Here is a 15583-nt window from a genome sequence, read left to right as displayed (position 1 = left end):
CCTGTTATGTTCACAGAATTTGCTATCAAGATTTTTTTTTAAGAACCCAAAACTAAACAAAGACATCTGATGCATATACATCGCTCTTATTTTAAGAGGTCAGATGACTTGATATTGATACTCTATTGACTTCTGTAAAAATAAGAGATATCTTGAACTGTTCATTTCATTTCTGTAGGGAAATAACAGGTGAAATTAGTTGTGAACTACAACACAGTTACTGGATTTAAACCCTATTTAAGCCCTGGTTCCCTAACAAAGTGCCTCTTAGTGTTGGTATCCTTGTTCTTCTAATTTAAAAGGAAAATTAAATGGGATGGTAGCATGCCTCACACATTACTTAATTTCCAATAATGCTTCTGGGCCCTCCAAAATCCCAAGGCATTATACGAAAATCAAGCTGGAAGACAAGAGGTCTTCGGTAGGAGTATAAAAAGAGCACATGAATGCCACATATGACCCTGGGGCCTCAGGTTGCCTAGTCTTACCATTATTGTTTACAACAGCAGTGATTGGGTACACAGAACATTGTAAGCCAAACTCAAAATGCATTAGTGTTATCTGGCAAATACAGCCATAAAATTTAATTTCTAATTTCTTTCAATAAAAATTAAAGTACAGCAATATTTATTCCTAAAATGAATATTTTTACAGATGTAGACCCCATTTCACTATCTCCTTTGAATATTCAACATGGGTACATAGGCAAATAAGGTCATGGTACAAACCTAACTCTTTCATAACGCTAGTTCTGTAAAATATTAACAAGTAGATAAACATTAGAACAAGGTCTTTCAAAAAAAAAAAATCAAACCTGTTAACATTAAGAGGATCGAGACCAAACAGAGAAATAGGAAATACATTCCACTTACTAGCTACTGCTCTTTGAAGTTATAACAGGTTTCTAACCCAAATTCTAAACATGAGGAATGTTACCTATCCAAATTCTTTTTTTTCTCCTTCAGATATTCTAAATGCAAAACTGCCTACAGGTAGTCCTCGACTTGCAACTATTTGCTTAGTGACAGTTCGAAGTTATAACGATGCTGAAAAAAAGTGACTTATGACTGTTTTTCACAATTATGACTGTTGCAGCATTCCCGTGGTCACGTGATCAAAATTCAGAAGCTTTGCAACTGATATATATTTAGGACTGTTGCTGCCTCCTAGGTCATCTGAACATCTTTTGTGACCTTCTGACAAGCAACAGCAATGGCGAATGGTGTTACCAACTTCACAACTGCGGTGATTCACTTAACAACTGTGGCAAGGAAGGACATAAAATGGGGCAAAACTCACTTAACAACTGTCTTGCTTAGCAATGGAAATTTTGGCCTTAATTACAGTCTTAAGATAAGGATTACCTATATAATGAATATAGTATTAATTTACCCAATCTGAGTGATTAATTAGATCATGATGCACTGCCAACTCCAAGGTATTATTTGATGATCCTGCATAGCACGATCATTAAATGCCCATATAATAAGCAGTTTTCTCAGATGATTTGCTGATGGTCATTGCATCCTTGATGTGCCACTACATTGCTAATCATGTGTATGAGAGTGGATTTACTCCCAAAGCATTCTTACATAACAAATAAAGCTTTAGCATGGCACATATAACCATGCACTTTTAATATCAGTAAGAATGGCAGTGCTGGGCTAAATCAGAAACAGTCTAGTTTCTAAATCTAAATCTAGTTTTAAATCATATATATTGTATATACTGTTTTGCATCTAACAATTCACAGAAGAAAAATAATTAAAATGTAACAATTCAGTTACAATAGATTTAAAATGTGCATTAAAATATTGATAGAACTTGTTTCCAAAATGGCCAATCAAGAGCTTATTACAAGTCAGGATATGAATACCCTTGGCTGTCACACATCTGTTTAATATGAACTAAAAAATTCTGCTCATATTTTAGAAAACACATTTTAACCTGTTAAATCAGTCCTCAAACTGGTCTACATTTCAATTTCTGTATGTATACACATAAAAATATGGGCCATCAAAGTTAAAAAAACCTGAAAAAGAATATTGATGGGGAACATATATAACTGAATATAGAATATTGTAGGGGGGGGGGAACCCTGTAACAATCTAAAGCAGAATTTGCTAGAAGAGAGTTAAAACTGTACTAAGAAATAGAGAAAAGAAAGAAGAAATAATTTATAAGATGTCATTGTACATCTTAGAACTCATTAAATTTTTACAATGAGTGTTAAGTAACCTTAGCCTAATTAGATGATTAAAGCCTAAATAGGAACCCCTATAGAGTGTATCATATTTTTTAAAAAATTGCTTATACTCTTTGATAAAACAATTGTAAAAACAATTATAAAAAAATCTCCCCCAAAATCTAAAAACATAAAAATTTATCACTTTATTTACCTTTTATAAATATTGATATATCATTCTCTATTTAAAAACATTATCCTTTCTATTTTTTGCTTTTTTAAACACAGGGCAAAATAAAGCTCTCACTTATATCTGTACAATTGATTTATATTATACAGTGCTATTCATAGGTGGATTCCAGCTGGCTTTACTGCCAATTCGTTCTTGTGGGCTGGATGTGTGCTGCATGCACAATTCAATTAAACTTGGTCTGCGCGTGCGCAAAACTTAAAAACAAAATGGCGGTGGCAATGGCTGCACCGGAGAATCAGCTCGGGTGTGTGGCAGGCCTGGGTCACTGCCGGTTCCAGCGACCCATGCCGCCATACCACTACCAGTTCGGCTGAACCGAGCTGAACCAGTAGGAACCCACCTCTGCTGCTATTACACGACAGCATACAACATTTAAAAGCTACAGTCAGAAACTGTCAGTATCTCTCTTTTGCCTCATTTAAAAACATTTTTTGCATTTTCTAGACAACTGAAAACAGGAAGAAAACAAAGGAAAAAATAAATGTTGCCTCCCCAAGAGTACAAATTAGACCAAGAGTGTGCCATTTATCAGAGAAGAATTATCATTTTCAACATTTTGCCTACCACTGGTCGAACATGTTTCTTTTGTGGAGTTTCTATTGTGGGATTTAAATACATATAAAATATTATTAGTTATTCTGTGTACATCACTGATAATCACAGCTCGTTTTAATTATTCCAGTGAGATGCTAATACATTTAATGAACAATAATATAAACCACATAGTAATGATTAATAAATTTGTTAAATTATTCTTTAAAAACCCTACATTAGATGTAGCTAATAGGCAGTTTCACACATTTTTATAATAAAACATGAAAGATATTTAATGTCTTTTATTTTTTACTATATTTATATGCCTGTATAACAAAAATGACTATGTTTGTAGATACACAAAACATCTCTAACTGCTATTTAGCAGGAACATCATCATACATTTCCAGACACTTGTATACTGCCAAAGAGCATACGGATTGAACACTCAGTGCTATAGAAATTAAAGTATTACTTTCAGAAAAACAATGAACCAGCTACATACAAATACAAGTTGCAAATTTTTTTAAATCCTTTCTAAACTAGGGATTTTAACCTTTTCAGGTCACCGAACTGATTCTTTAAAAACTAAAACTATAATCCCTTGATCAAGAGGCAAAGGCTTAGTGGTAGAAAATTGGCTGTGCTCATTTTTTGGGGGGAAGATGGGAGGGGAAGATTTAGTCTCTCACAAAATTCTACCAAATTCCTACAGCCGTCGAGAGTTCTATGGAACCCAGTTTAAAACTCCTGCAATGTAGTATATTTCTGTGATATGTTTTAGGAAGGCTTTAATTTCAGAAGAATCTAAATTTTATCTGGTATTTTACCATAATAAGACATCTGCCTGGTTTCTATGGTATAATTCTTCCTTTAGTTTCATGGTATTTTAGGGAGTTTTACATGAAATGCTACTGATTTTAATTATTAGTCATCTTTAGCAGGAATAGCAATAATAATTTTCAAAACACCCACTTTACTCATGAACAAGACTGAAATATTTACACAAGTTTTTATCTACAATTTAAAATGGACATCACAATCCAAACCCTAGGGAATATGAAATGAATTATTTAGTTTTGAATACTACAAACAACTAAAATACATAAGTATTTTCATTTTGTACTGGTAGCAACGTGGCCCAGCCCAGAAGATAAAACCAAGGCTCTCCAGCCTTTTCTCTCAGAAACTTTCAGGGTTTACATATCTCTGTTTTGTCTCCTGCCTTGATAAATCAAGCTGGTAGTTATGTTGCCAACAGCTATTTTCCATGGGGGGGAGGTGTATTGGGGTGTTTTATCATCTTCTAGCATCCCTTATTTAGCCTTGCTGTGTATGAGAGGGTTTTCACAATTTGTGCACCATACTAACAAGTAAAGAGTTAAGAATGAAATAAATTAACATAATAAATATGAATCTAAAAGACTCATGGATTCAATAATTCTACAAACTTTAAGATTATGACATCAACAGTGGTTGATTAATTTTTCTTTTTGCTATTTAGAGCACTGTTTTTCAGTCTCAGCAAGTTTTAAGATGTGTAGACATCAACTACCAGAATTCTTCCACGCAGCACCCAGCTGAAGAATTCTGGGAGATTAAGTCCACACATCTTAAACTTGCTGAGATTGAGAAACACTTATTTCTTTTGGTAATGTAGCAGTAGCACAAGTAGGCTTCAATAACTACTGAAGTGTTAAGCACCTCCAGTTCCTTTCTTTCATTATTTCAGGAACTGTTATTGTTTAAAAAAACTGGGAACCGATTAATACTTTGTATACGCATTTGAATAAGCTTTTGTAGGATACAATAACAACATAAAAACACAATGTAGAAATATTCTTAAACATTTGGACAAGATTCAGTCTGATTACAAATGCAGAACAATTTATTCTTGACAATCTTGAGTGCTATTTAATTATTAATTATTTAATAACTGATAATTTTAAAGCATTCCATTAATTAAGAATATCTGCATAAAAAGTGAAGACATAGACAGACATGTTCAGTAAAACACAGTAGGAGATATAGAGAGGTACTAGGGCATCATAATAGTGTTTCAGTTTTCTTACCCAAAAATAGACATGTACACATGCTGGAATGTTCCATATCCATCAGAACATCCTACTTGGAAGAGGGGAGAGGCAATATGGTACTTTCTAGAAATAAATCTTCTGGACTGAGATCAGTTTAAAATGAATCAAGGGTGGCCCTGCCATAAAACAGGCCAGTTTCATCTGGAATACTTCAACCAACTTCTAATTTGGAGAATTTACTCCAGGAAACTGCTGAACCACCTCCAAAATGGCACAAACATCCATACATAAAAATATTTGACCAGCTTGTCAAGCATCTGTTAAGAAAGTATTCAATCAACGGTTCACAAGACAGAAGAAATAACAAGATCATATAGAGAGCTATTCAACCACACAATATACTGTTGAATTCAGCAAGGGACATTTTCCCCTCAAAATAAGCACTACAAGGATGGCCAAAAATAGGCAAAGAACAAAATTGGAAACATGCATGTATCTACTGTTTGGTAAAGGAAACTTATAGACTGGTTTCAAATACAGATAGTCCTCGACTTACGATCACAATTGAGCCCAAAATTGCTAAGCAAGACAGTTGTTAAGTGAGTTTTGCCCCAATTTACAACCTTTCTTGCCACAATTCTTAAGTGAATCACAACAGCTGTTAAGTTAGCAACATGATTGCTAAATGAATTGCTAAATGAATGACTTTGCTTGTCAGAAAGTTGATTACATGACCCCAGGACACTGCAACTCTCATAAATATGAGTCAGTTGCATGTATCTGAATTTTGATCACATGGCCATGGGGATGCTGTAACAGTTGTAAGTATGAAAAACAGTCATAAGTCATTTTTTTCATGCCATTGTAACTTCAAACTGTCACTAAATGAATTGTATTAGTACCAAATAGCCTTTGGTAAGTTATAGTATCTTTAACCAACTTCTTCAATCTGTGTCTCATTAATGTCTTTTTTTCATAATTCTGTCAACACATTTTTGTATACTTATGAAGCCATTCCAATTCTCTTGCATGAGAATTATGAAGCCCCAAGTTAGATCACCTGATATTTTAAAAAGGTTGCTTCCCCCCCAAAAAACCCATGTTGCTTTATAAAATAACACACTGTCATGCATATGTTTAAAACCAAGTACTAAGTGATTTCTCTTAACCATTCAATTGATTTACATAAAACTCTACAGAGAATAAGAATTTTATCTCTACAGTATCAACTACCTGATAAATTAGATCTGTCCTTGTCTACAAATAAAATACAGGTAGCCCTCAAGTTATGACCATTTGTTTAATCAAAATAACAATGACAATTATAACCGGTCCTTATAGTTAAGCCATGTGATCAAAATTCAGAAGTTTTGCAAATGGCATGTATTTACGATGGTTGTAGCGTCCCAGGATCGCGTGATTGCCATCTGCAACCATCCTAGCTGGCTTCTAACAACCAAAGGCAATGGGAGAAGCTGGATTCACTTTAATGACCATGCGATTCACTTAACAACCATGCAAAATGGTCATAAAATGGGAATGACTCACTTAATCACCACCTCATTTAATGATTTAAGTTCCAATCCCAATTGTAGTAATAAATCAAGGACTCTCTGTACTTATCTAGCTTTTCTTTGAAAACAGAACATTTAAACATTTTAGTGAACTTTTGTCTATGTAAAAGCAGTGCTCAACTTATGACTTAACAATCATTCAAAATTATGTTAGGCCTGGAACAGGGACTTCCTGACCTCTAAAGCACTTCTGTCCATTGTAAAATGCCCTGCACAATCACTCCGTGAAGTCATATGACCACATTTTGTTGGCTTTACAATCAGCTCATCTTTATGACCAGTTGCAATGTCCCACAGTCACGTAACCATGATTTTAACATTTTTTGCTAGTTTCTGACAAAAATCACACATTTGGAAGACACAATTGCAGTATTCACTCAATAATCGCAGATTTGCTTAAGAACTACTGTAATTCATTTAAGGACCACCACAAAAATGTCATGAAATCAGGCAAAGTCACCTGGATTCCTTGACTTAGGCCCTAACAACTTGCAACCAAAAATCTGGTTCCAATTGCGCTCACAAGTTCAAAACTACCAGTATAGAATATTTCTTAAATGTGTATATGTTGTTGAAATACATCTTTAATAAGATAACATTTAAATACTCTTAAAATTAAGAATGTGTGCATAATATTTATTTTTATTAAACTAATAAAATTAATGTAAGTCGAGTTTCTTCAAGATGAGCCCTGAGATACCCATGTAAGTATTTTGGCAGCTATCTGGAACTCACTTGTATTAGTGCTTTGCCAACATTTTTTTTAAAATTTCCCAAACTATTTTACACTCCTACTATTTTCTAAAAGTCTCCCTTCTAACTATTAACTGATCTGATCCTGCTTAATTTGCATGTACAGACAATGTCAGCAAACTGCTACTACCTTCTGAGACACAATCACTTACTAAAAAAAAATCTGGAGAACTTTCACTTCTATTCAACATTATTTTATCAGTGTAAACAGATATGTGTTGAAATATAAACAATCCATTTTTACACACTCTACTTAAATGGGAAACAACAACAATCCCTGATGAAAGATACACTGTTAAAGCCATGACTGTATAACCCCTTTGAAAGAAGTCCTACTGAAGAGACTCACTTCTGATGAGATACATATAACATTAGATTGTGTTTTAATTTGGTGTTTTCAGATACAGTACGCTCAAATTTATGCTTGCACAAACTGTACTGAAACAAGGATTGCAATTACTATTTACATATGAATAATATTAAACCTTTTACATATTTAAATCCATAGCATAACTGAATAGACAGTGGCTAAATATCAGAATCAGGACCTTTTTGGTAAATAGCTATAGTCATGATGAAAAAGTCTTACTGCTTCTTAGCTGCTATTTAAGAAAAAAAGAGGAGTGATTGTGAGTTTCTATTTAAATATAAACACTTATACAATTTTCTGTAAGAAAATTATGGAGTTAAGAATTAGGGAGGCTAAATGAAGGCAAGTGGTATGAAAGAAGCAAACCAAATAGAACTCAGTAATTGTGGCTTTACTATACATAGGATAAGAGACTGAAAGAGAAAAATAAACCAATATAAATAAATTCAAGAGATTCTGTAAAACTGTAACTATCATGCTGAAATATTCATTTGATAGGTCTCTTAAAAGAAAGCAACAATGTTTAGCATGATAACGCTTTCCTTAGCACTATTATTTTTCCTCCTCTTCCTCATCCATGAATTTACCAAGCTACACTATACTACGCAATACAATAACCAGGAATGTCTAATTTAGTTTCTATAAATATTCAGAATTCAATAGATTTCTTTAACATTTCAAGAACCTTTTTTTTTACTTTGAAATAAAGCCCTTTCATAAGGGGCACCTGAATTTAAAAATTGGATAAGTAAATATTGGAATGGATTGCTCTTTCTTCCTATGGAAGCTACCAGGTCTTTTTGAGTTCCTATGCCATGATCAAATATTCACCCATAATCAGAAGGATCTCCAATGGTGAGACAGAATTTATTTATTTATTTATTTATTTATTTATTTATTTATTTATTTATTTATTTATTTATTTATTTATTTATTTATTTATTTATTTATTTAAAACATTTATGCAGCCATCTATTTTATAACCAACTCTGGGAATCTCCCTATCAATATCCATGAACACTTAGTGCTTACATCCTCTTCCCCTTGCCCCCTCCCTCTGAAATTTTCCCCCATTTCTCACTGTATAATAAGAGAGAAGGAATGACACAAAGTTGCCTCCTTCCCCATGTTTGATGGGGCGTGACCCGACAAATGCGCGCACAACAAAAGCACGCCGACAAAACCACGGCACAAAACCCGCAACATCATAAACGCACCCACAACAACGCGTCGACAAAACCGCGCCCACAAAAGCGCGATTTAAGTTAAGGTAAGGGTTAGGTTCAGGGTTAGGTTTAGAGTTAGGTTTAGGGTTAGGTTCAGGGTTAGGTTCTGGTTTAGGGTTAGGGTTAGGTTCAGGGTTAGGTTCAGGGTTAGGTTCAGGATTAGGTTTAGGGTTAGGTTCAGGGTTAGATTTAGGATTAGGGTTAGGGTTATTAGGTTGTTATTACTTGTTTGTTGAAGGCATGCTGTTGTCGGCGTGCTTCTGAGCTCATTCGTCGGTGCGTTTATGACATCGCGGTTTTCACACCGCGGTTTCGTCGGCGCGCTTTTGTTGTGCGCACATTTGTCGGTGAACCTTGATGAGGAATAGAAGCCAGATATCCCCAATCCAATCTGAATACCTTAGCCAACACGCCATACTGGAATAATAGACCTGCAAGTTGGTTTGGTGAAATAGAGACGGTTTCTTCTTGGAAGATAGGAAGCTAAAGCATCTATAAGTAAGATTTTCTTGAGCTTAGAAATGACAGAGTTCCACTCGGCATAACAAGTCAATCTAATATATTTGCATATCATATTAGATATCAACTGTCATGAAAAAATAAAAACAATTATTACGACATCTATATACTGGTAGAAAGCAATCATGAAATCAGATATTCAGCAATTAAGCACTCAAATTATGCAAGCAATCTTGACTACAGTCCTTTTTACCATGGTTATGACATCAATTATTTTCTACTTGCCATCAAATTTTAACTATTATAGTGCTATCAATCTCTATTATTGTTCCATTTTTGCTATCAGGGCCTTTTCTGTTCAATTCCCCCTACCATTATTTATTATACTAAACTACAGGTAGTTCTCAACTTACAACCATTTGTTTAGTGACCACACTACAGTACAACAGAACTGAAAAAAATAACTTATGATCATTTTTCACACTTACAACTGTTGCAGCTGTGATCTATGATCATGTGATCAAAATGTGAACAACAGCAACTGGCATGTAGTTGGTTGCAGTGTCCCGGGGTCGTGTGATCGACCATCTTTTGTGATCAAGCAGATTTACTTAACAACCATGTTACTAACTAACTGGAGTGATTCGCTTAACAACTCTGGCAGGAAGGGTTATAAAATGGAGCAAAACTCACTTAACAACTGTCTTGTTTAGCAATGAAAATTTTGGACTCAATTGTGATCGTATGTTGAGGACTATCTGCATCTGAACTTTCAATAGAATAAAAAACACGTAAAGTAGACTCGTAAACAGTTATTTGCCTGCAAGTTAAAAAGCCTTTTATAAAGCAGGAGAGAAAGTTCTTCATTGCTATGATAGAAGGTCAATCAGATACAAATGATTAGCATAAATACCTGTGAGGAAAATGGCTAGTAAAACTGAACTTTATAAGATAGTGGATTGAATCCAATTTTGGTTTCATTTAGACATAATTGTTCCTATCAGCAAAAGCAGTATGAGGTAATTTTCTAGTCCTCTGAAGTTAATTTCACATGGTACGTGAGGATAATCTCTACCTATGGCTCCCACTCATTGGAAGACCAGCATTAGTTTCTTCCTGTTTGCAAATCTTACATTATTTTTAACAGTATCAATGTGGTCAATAATCTTCCTATATAGTATATATTCTAATTTATACTCCCAATGTATATCTTTCTTGCTCCTTTAGAATATACTGAACATATTCAAAGCTTAGTAACGACAAAAATAGTTAGACAAAAATAGCATCTGAATTTTATGTTTTTTCCTGATGATTTAGACTTCAAGCCTAAAACACTGGATGTGCTAGTTGGGATTGATGGAGACCGTACTTGAAAACATCTGGAGGAGATCAAATTGCTAAACCTTAATTTGAAGTTTGAATGTTCTGCAAGCTCTTACATTTTCCCTCTACATAATAGTTTTCTCTCGTATGGCTTGGTTTTCTCTAAATAGTGCTTGCCACAACTTCCAGAATAGTAAACTGCCTAGTGGTCTTTCAAATCATGGTTTATAAATCCACTGTAAACTATGGTTGGAAATGGCTGGTAAGTACAGAAATATAATAGGAAACTCAGGGAAGTGTAAGACATATGGAGAAAAGGATTAGCATATCCTCCATCATCAAATCATGTTTTGACAGATTTCATTTATAGCATCTCAGTTGTGTTTAAGTAAATTGGTAAATTATTGAAAATATACAAAAAATAGCAACACTTTCCTTTCAATATTGTGTGCTATTTCTAACAACGAATGTACAAAAACCAGAAATATTTCATTCTTTTTAAGCAACTGAAAAATGAACTTAATTTCCTTTTAAATCTGCGATTTTAATTCTCAAACTCTCAACTATATAGCCACTACAGCCATTACATTAAGATTGAACACATCAAGACAAAGTAAGTTTAAGCAGACCACAAAGCTACATAATCCTATACTTATACCTCAATCCTATCCATGTTTTCAAGAAAAACATCTCCCTCATATAATCGTGCTAAAAAAATCTGCACTGTATACAATTGTTGCCATCTGCAGAAACAAGTCATAGAGAAAATATTATTAATACAGAGCATGAAACTTCTATTATAAGGTACTAGCAAGAACAAATACTGTAACAAATTATTTAAATTTCTTCATTATATGTAAAAAAAAGTTATAAAACATTTTAACAACCAAATCTCTTTAATGAAATATTTGCTCTTCCCATCTGGTGCCATTTAGTTATGGAGTTATTAACCTATATTTTATATTTCAACTACAAAACAAGAAATGATTTACAAAATCAATAAACTTCTGCAGTGGTTGCCTTATCCAGTATAAAATAAAGCTTTGCCTAATGTGGCAACCAGAGAATGTCTGGACCCAAAACTCACAATAGGTTGATGATCCAATGTACAAATACCGCCTGATAATCCCAATTTAGAGAAAAATGATCTAGTTACTAACAAGAAAAAATACCACTTCAGCCACAGTTTTATCAATCATATTGTACTCTCTACAGTACAATAGTTCAGATCATATGTTTATATTTGTTTTATATAGGAATATATTTTATTCTAAAAAGCCAGAGTTAGTAATTAGTAATTAAGTGACTGCATCTCATTATAAAATCATGTTATCTGTTTCTAATTTTAAATTCTGCCTAAAAAACAGAGCATGCCCAATATGCCTTAATTAAAGTTTCCCACAAATCTTCTTTAATAAGAGTGGCGAGTTTTTAATATCACCCATTTAGTTGAGTGAATGGGATCAATGACGATGCTATTATATGATCTTGTATAAAATTAGATGCAGGGTGCATTGCACATGCACACATATGTAAAAGTTCCTGTATTGGGATTGGTATTAAAACCAGTAGGTTCTAGGGACAAAAAAATGTTCAGCAGCAGTGCTGGTCCCTTCAGAAACTCCCTTCCAAAAGACACCCAGTCCTTCCAGCTGTAGTATTCAACATTTTTTTAGAAACCTATGCATTTCAAATAGATATTAATTTTTTAAACATTATGCCATGGATTTATTTTTTTGCTGCTGAAGCTTTGGGAATTATTTGCACTTCTTGAATGTTAATCTTATAAAGATATTTGTTTAGTTATTTGCTCAAAAATAGGTGTTTTATGCCAAGATTGCAAATTGCTGATTACAAAATGAATATTGTAACACTGGGAGTAGACATCTCAACATATACACCTGCCTCTTCTCTCCAAATATAAAACATATGATACTCTCAAATTCAGAGCCACGCTGGCATCTCAAGCAAGTTTGAACTCTCACATCATAATCTTGAGGTTAGGGTTCATATCTCTGAATGATATTAATTCTTCTATTTCTTGACCTTTAAGAAGGTCACTGCTCATAATTCTTTTGAATTCTTTTGAAAATTCTTTTGAAAATTAATAGTTTCTTACTGCCTGTCCTCTCCCAAAAGTTTCAGCTGAAATATTCTACAATATTTCCTTCATCTGTCTTGGTAATTAAACAAGATTTTTGCTTCATTAGTCACTGAATATTTCACACCTGACTTTAAAACTATAGCTTCTCAAGTAAATTGTAATTACTAACATTATAACAAAAGCAATTTTTAGGAAATTCTCAAGACCTTTATGGTCTGCCGATTCAGCACAAAGAATGATTAACACCAAACCACATACACACCTTGCAATACCACACCCTTGAAATCCTAGATGCAGTACACACCTAATATTGTATTCTATAAGTTTATCCTTATAATGGTTTTGTTAAAGAGAAAAGCTGGGGTTAATTGTATTGGTCCCTTAGTTTTGCTGAATTTGCTTTCAAACTAAGCCTAAATAATATTGCCAGGATTAAGTGATTTGACACCTGCATTTCTGCACAAATAGAAAGGCTGTGTGCATGATTGTGCCATAAGGAACTTAAGTGTTTTTGTGGACTGGAATGCATCTATATATTCAGCCAATTGTGCTATTATTCATCCAAGATATAGGGGAAACTCTATTTTCAACTTGCTTTATACAGTAGGCGGGCAGTTTATTACAGTCTTAGACCAGTACAAGCAATGTGTCCGTCCCTGCCTTGTATTTATAAATCTATCTTGAGACAGTAAATAAAGGCAAATTAAAATACATTTATAAAACAACTCAACTAAAATCCATGACTGAAATCCAAAAGTAGCAATCCATATCTATGTTATAAAGTGGTATCTATAATTGTGATTACATATAAAATTACAAAATTGTGGTCTCTAAAATTTACATAAAATGTGATATGTAATATTACAAAAACTTCATAATGTCTAAGATTGCATAGAATATATCTGTGGAGCAGGAACTTGGTCCATCCTGTGCAGCATTTTACGGAGTGCATTTTTTTAGAGTGGTCTTTCCAAGAACCCTGGGGCAGCACCATTGGGATCCACCAACATTTCTGCTCACTCACATTTACCTATTTGCATAGATCTCCATAAGGAATGTCACAGGGGTCATTCCTTTCTTCCCCACCTTTACTCATTATAAAAGCCCAAAACTAGAGAAATGAAAAAACCATAGACTTAAGAGGTGGCAAACAGTGGGAAAATGTCTGCCAATTAAAAAGAATCATAGGCATATTTATTTGGAAATGCAAGTAAAAGGGTGTTTAAGGACTAAAGGCTACCACAAACACTATGCACAAGTTATATAGCCATTCTCCACCAGTGAATCCTAAATTAGTCAATTACCATGTTTTAGTTCCTTTACAGTCAAAGTTCTTAACAGATGTCCCACTTTCCCTACTGAAAAGACTTCAAAAAGACAAACAACCTTGGCACTTTAAGCGTTTTGAACAACAAAGTAGCGAACAGGGCAATTAACAAAATTCCTAAACTCAGCCATTAAGTTCAGATAGAGATTTACTCCAAACAAGGAAAGGTACGCTCACCCCTGACCTAAAACACACACATATACACCTCACGTACATTTTACTTACTCCCAGATCCCTGAAAGTGAGAATCCCTCATCGGGCCGGGATTATTATTATTATTATTATTATCATTATTATTATTATTATCATTATTATTATTATTATTTATGGGAACTTTTTTACGCGTTCGTAAATCAACCCCCAAATCAACGGGGGAGGTGCAAAGCGCTCGGATTTTCCCCGGGCGGGGAGGATTTCTCGCCACAGGTGAAGGGCTGCAGTCAAGCCAAGAGCTGGAAAGAGAAGCAAAAGAGAGGCGCCTTTCTCTCCCTCGCTCGATTTTTAGGCCAGGTTATGAAGCACACACAACCTGTTTGTCAAGGTAAAAAACAAGACGAGCGTGGCACACCCCCCCCTCCCGTACTCTCCACCGCTGCCCCCCCTCCTTCTCCCCTACTTACAGTAAATGGGTGAAGGCGCTGAGTCCTTCGGGCACGGCGGTGAGCCCCCTCCCGGAGCAGTCAACTCCTCCGTCCCCATCGCAGCTACAGGAAGCCGGGCATGGAGAAAGGGAAGCTCTTTCGCTGGGCCCAGCCAAGCAGCCAAAGCCCCAGGCGAAGAAACCGAGTAGAACCAGGCAGCGCATCGCCAGACTCTTCGTCCTTGTCGCCCAGGCGATCAAAAGCTCCCTCGGCGCGCACCGACCGGCCGGCCGGGGACGATCCCTTTTCAGCAACGGGGGGCCAAGTGCCTTACGCTCGCCCCACCTCGGGCCCTGGAGCTCTCCGAGTCTTTCGTCTGGCGCCGCTGGCTGACTCTGCCTCCCTTCCTTTCCCACCTCTTGGCCGGAGCGAGCGTCCTCTCCGTTCCCCTTCCCCGCAACGCAGGTCCCGCCGACGTTTCAGCGCCTCGCCTTCCTCCCTTCCCACCCCATGGAAAGGCGGCAGGCTGTCGCCGAGTCCTCTCAAGGCAGCAGGTAAAAACGTGCCCCGTTGGAATCTGCCATGACGCTCGTCTTTCCCGAGCTCTCCTTTTGCAACGCCCGGCGTAGGTTAAGTAAGCGCGGGCTCTTTTAGGAAGCGAAGCCTTCAGCCATTCCAGCACACGCGCTCGCCAGTTTTTTTCCTCGCCTCGGCCGTTGCGCTTTGCCAGCAACTGCCTTGCCCGCCTGCCTGCCTGCTTTCCTTCGCCTTCTAGGGTTGCACACAATACGGCGACTGCGTGTGTGCGCTTAACTCGCCCGACTCCCGGCGCCTGCTGGAGCGATATGCAAAACAGCG

The 15583-nt window shown here is 35.8% G+C and overlaps 1 protein-coding gene across 1 annotated transcript in view; it reads right to left on the bottom strand.

The window, feature by feature from the left end:
• LGR4 (leucine rich repeat containing G protein-coupled receptor 4) overlaps positions 1 to 15583 on the bottom strand; it is a 69449-nt gene extending 53866 nt beyond the window's left edge. Inside the window, exon 1 of the mRNA XM_032224464.1 lies at positions 14765 to 15583. Within this exon, the coding sequence (XP_032080355.1) occupies positions 14765 to 14949 (185 nt within the window). The 5' untranslated portion in view covers positions 14950 to 15583. The remainder of the gene's footprint in view (positions 1 to 14764) is intronic.

The sequence above is a fragment of the Thamnophis elegans genome, chromosome 1 (genome assembly GCF_009769535.1).
Source record: "Thamnophis elegans isolate rThaEle1 chromosome 1, rThaEle1.pri, whole genome shotgun sequence".
In the NCBI taxonomy this organism is placed as follows: domain Eukaryota; kingdom Metazoa; phylum Chordata; class Lepidosauria; order Squamata; family Colubridae; genus Thamnophis; species Thamnophis elegans.
The sequence above is the reverse complement of the archived record's forward strand: the minus strand, read 5'-3'. Positions and strand labels throughout refer to the sequence as shown.